General features: G+C 44.6%; 1 protein-coding gene across 1 annotated transcript; it reads right to left on the reverse strand.

Annotated features, from left to right (window-relative positions):
- Positions 1-602: 602 nt before the first annotated feature.
- On the reverse strand, positions 603-4,232 carry glula (glutamate-ammonia ligase (glutamine synthase) a). The gene is made up of 7 exons (XM_087810526.1): positions 4,081-4,232; positions 3,385-3,579; positions 3,160-3,321; positions 2,105-2,251; positions 1,900-2,027; positions 1,638-1,837; positions 603-1,558 (listed from the first exon to the last, which is right to left on the reverse strand). The coding sequence occupies exons 2-7, from the start codon at positions 3,548-3,550 to the stop codon at positions 1,246-1,248; spliced, it is 1,116 nt and encodes a 371-aa protein (XP_087666652.1). The 5' UTR covers positions 3,551-3,579; positions 4,081-4,232; the 3' UTR covers positions 603-1,245.
- Between the last annotated feature and the right edge of the window lie 327 nt (positions 4,233-4,559).

Raw genomic sequence — 4,559 nt, forward strand, 5'->3', positions numbered from 1 at the left:
AGCTTGAAGGTTTCTTTTAGTTCAGAGAATGTGTTGTTGATGAATTCCTTGCCTGGAGTTGATTAATCCGGTTAAACAGATTTATGGGGACATTGGCTCGGGACTGTAGGGACGTCTGTGTAACAACTGTCTTATGAGCACACTGTACTAAACAAGGCTTTAAAAAAAAAGGGGGAAGGAGAAAAAAAAAATCTGTTTCAACGCCTGCCAGAGTTCAATAGTTGCTTCACTAGCGGTCATGTGACCTTAAAACTCTTTACAAGAAATGCTTTCTTCTGCGAGTCAAATGCGTAAATAAAGGTTTGAAATGTTTTAAATTTAAGCCGATGGTTGTTATGCAACTTAAAGTTAAATGCGTTTAATGAGTAGCAGAAGGTCTGCATTGTCGCGCGTCCAATACTAGCTTCCACGCTCACTGTTTTTGCCAGTTTCTGTGGCTCAGAACTTAAATTCAAGACATATGTAAGGCCTAACTCCTGATGAAAGTTGCTGTAAATAAATTCCATTTTTTTATGCCAACATTTTAAACTGTTACACAAAGTAAACTACTGGCAGGGGAATGATGTACTGTGTAAGAAGAAATCAAGAGACAGACCAGGATGTTGTGATAAAAATAAAAGCTTTAAATGTATCAATAAAATCACCTGGTTGAGTTAACACGATGGCTTACCAAATCAGGTGCGTTACAATACCGTCGTTAACAAAAGGATAAAACTCCTTGAGGAAAATCTACAAATGGCAGTACGGACAAATCCACCACAGTTAACATCATCAAGTCTGGGCACGAAACATCTACGAAGTTAACCCGGTGTGTCAAAGACTGAAGACGGACGTTGCCATTTAAAAAATAGACACTTCGTAAAAGAATTAGAGATGGTTAAGAAAAAGTCAGGTACATTAGCAAGGACATGAACTAGGATTTGTTACACATGCGGTCCAGCTCTTCTTGATTCAGTGTTCTTGTGCTTTAGTTCATTTTTTTTAGTCACCGACAGACGGAAGGGAAAAATGACGGCGGGGGGGAGGCTACAAAACCATGTTACAAAAGCCAATCCCTTCTAAAGAGGAGAGGAGATAAAACCCTGCCATTACCGACTCGTCACTACGGAGTGTTACTCTTTAAGTTGACCAGCCAACTTACGACCCTTTAAGAGACTGGTTCAATCATCTTAATGGGAGAGAGAGAAAATAAAATACAGTACTATAAGTTTAGAAGGGCAGTGGCTCAGTCTATTGAGAGTGGATCTAATAGTCCACGGGTTCATCTCCTTCCTCGCCCAGCAGACAGGTGCGGATGAGGGCCTCGGTGACGCCGTACGGGTCGCAGTTGGCGGACGGGCGGCGGTCCTCGAAGTAGCCCTTCTTATCCTGGCCCACGGTACGAGGGATGCGGATGCTGGCGCCGCGGTTGGCCACGCCGGCGGAGAACTCGTTGATGTTGGAGGTTTCGTGGTAGCCGGTGAGACGGCGAGCGTTGTCCAGGCCCCCCTTTGGGTCGTAGGCACGAATGTGATAGCTGTGCCTCTTGCCCAGCCTCTCGATGGACTCCTCGATAGCCCTACGAGGACGATATTTGGTGGATTACACTTAAAAAAAACGTACCTTAAAAAGCATGAAGCTACTTTTCAAACACTCACTTCAATCCGCCGTCTTCCCGCATCTCCTTGGTGCTGAAGTTTGTGTGGCAGCCAGCGCCGTTCCAGTTCCCTGGAATGGGCTTGGGATCGAAGGAGGCTACAACTCCGAAATCCTCACAGACCCTATGCAGGATGAAGCGAGCGGCCCAGAGGTGATCCCCCATGTCGATGCCTTCACAAGGACCAACCTGGAACTCCCACTGCAAACAAAACCAACCTCATCAGTTTGTTCATTTGTCCCGAATAGTTAAGAGGTTCATACCTGGGCTGGCATGACTTCGGCGTTCGTGCCACAAATCATCACGCCGGCGTACAAACACGCTCTGTAGTGGGCTTCCACGATGTCCCTCCCGTAAGCCTTGTCCGCTCCCACGCCACAGTAGTATGGACCTGCACATGAGACGAGAACATTTTTTAAAAACATTGTCATACAAACATTTTATAGTTGACCTGGCTTGACTGTTCACCTTGTGGCCCAGGGAACCCGTTGGACGGCCAGCCGAAGGGGTGACCGTCGGTCCCTAGGATGGTGTACTCCTGCTCCATGCCGAACCAGGGATGCTGGTCCGCGACCATCTTCATCACCTTGCTGCACGTGATCCTCAGGTTGGTTTCTACCAATAAAAACCAAAGTAGTCAACTTCAAATTTAATCACAGCAGGAGGTCGCCCTCGCCGAGTCTGGTTCTGCTCGAGGTTTCTGCCCATTTTAAAGAGTTTTCCTTTGCCATTGTTACGCCTTGTGATACGCTGGTACCAGTTCTTCATAAACCTTCTTGAGATAACTTGTGATTTGACTTTAAAGCAAATTAAGTTAATATATTTATCTAATATAGGTTTGTGGATTTTTAAGACTTCCTCTGGTAATTGTTCTGTGTTTTACGAAGGCAAGAAACCATCTGCACGCACTAGAATGAAACCGTAATTGCTGCAATCATGCATGTGCACAGTTATACAATATTACATCGTAAGAAGATTCAAGGCAAGCGGTGACTTGCAAGAGGCGTTCTTGGCGTCTAGCGGTTTATTGGAGATAGTTTTTGTCACGTGGATTTTTAAAATGGGGTAAAATGTAAAGCAACTGGGGGCTGACTCTGCAAAATTGACTCAAAATCAACTTAGATTATCGTTCATTTTGATATAGTGACCTAGATGCCAGATTTTAATATAAGGGACAGATCTTATAAACAGTAAACAGATCTTTTAAGAATAGAAAGACAATATCCAAATCACATTCCCTTTTAGGAAAATATACCATTTTTACAGTTTAGCCTGCGACTTGGACAGCTAAAAGATTTTTGGCCACTTGAACGATTGAGTTTAAACCCTCATGATTCAGAGGGTGATCTAACGTAGTAAAGTTGTATTTCATAATCTCGTTTCGTCTGGAAATAATAGCCTTGAGAAATGGAGTAAAAGCCAAGAACTAGGTTATGAAACAGACGGCGCGGTAAGAGTCACCAGATGTTTGCTCCGGTATTATGAATAGTAAAAGTGGGTAGTAAAAGTAACAGGAATAATACCTGCAGGTTTGCGGTTGTACTTCATCACTTCACACAGCACCAGCTTGTTGGGGTCTTTCCGAAAGGGATCCCGGAACAGGGCGGACGGGATAAGGTACATGTCGCTGTTGGAGCCTTCAGATTGGTAGGTGCTGGAGCCGTCGAAGTTCCACTCGGGGAGTTCTACACACAGGACGGAGGCGATTACAAAAAGAACACACGGATATTTAAGTAGTACTAACTTACCTTCTACGCTTTTAGGCTCGAAATCCAAGGTCCTGGTCTTGCAGCGGAGACCCTCCCCGGTGCCGTCCACCCAGATGTACATGACCTGGACTTGATCCCCCTGAGGGAGCTGCATGTACTCGTGCTTGACATTTTTACTCAGGCTGGCGCTGGCGGACACGGCCATCTTTTTTTTGCTCGGGTACTACAACACACCTGAGGGGACGGGAGGGAAGGGCAGGTGTGAGACCGAAGCTCTGCTGTGGACCACATGTTGCATAACGGGCAGATATGAGGCGTTTTTTCAAACAAAAGGGGGGAAGCTATTGTTCCACCTTCTAGAAGTGGAAGGAGCAGGAGGGGAAAAACAACAAAAAAAAGATGGCACAGTTCCAGTTTTTTCCTGCTTCTCCCATGTGGGGAAAATGAAAGAAGTGGGTACTTTTCCATCACATGTGTGCGAGTGGGCACGACAAAAAACGACTCACATTCGTTTTAAAAAAGAACCACTCGAACAGTAGGAGACGGATTGTTGATGTAGCCATGGTAACAGAAGTCCACCACCACATGGACGCAACATTACATCACCAGCGTTCTAGTAAATATCAATCTAACCTTTTAATAGTATTTTTAACCAATACAATTCGAGATAAACGTACTTCTCATTCACACAAACGCATTATTTAAAAAGAAAAGAAAAAATAAAGAATACATTACCTGGAGAAACGAGAAAATTGAAATAAAAACTAAAGGACAGACAGGTCCAGTGTCTCGTCTTGAGATTGTTGCCTTGTGGTTCTCTCATTCTCCGGTACCGATTCTGAAGAATCCAGGCCCATTTATAACAGAACTGGGACGTCTTTGATTGGTCGAAGGGGGGGCTGGTTTTAAGCCTGATCATTGGACGGTCCAGATCCCGAACCATAGCGCCATCTATCCACAAGTAAGGAGGGGTCTTCTATTGTTCTTCCACTTGTTTATTCTAAGACTCATGAGGAGAAAATGGGTCAAAGAGACGTCGAATAATTTGGTTACGAAGTAATGCTATTAAAATGGTGGAAGTGTTTTTTATTTAAAGGAAACTTCTTCTTCTTCTTCTTCTTCGTCACAAAGTGACGCGTGAGTGCCATGCGCCACCACGCGGTGAAGTGGCGTCACTGCGGCTCTATGTGTTATGTAATCCCAGTGAAGAAAAC

Source organism: Callionymus lyra, chromosome 16, assembly GCF_982586985.1.
Source record: "Callionymus lyra chromosome 16, fCalLyr1.hap1.1, whole genome shotgun sequence".
In the NCBI taxonomy this organism is placed as follows: Eukaryota; Metazoa; Chordata; class Actinopteri; order Syngnathiformes; family Callionymidae; genus Callionymus; species Callionymus lyra.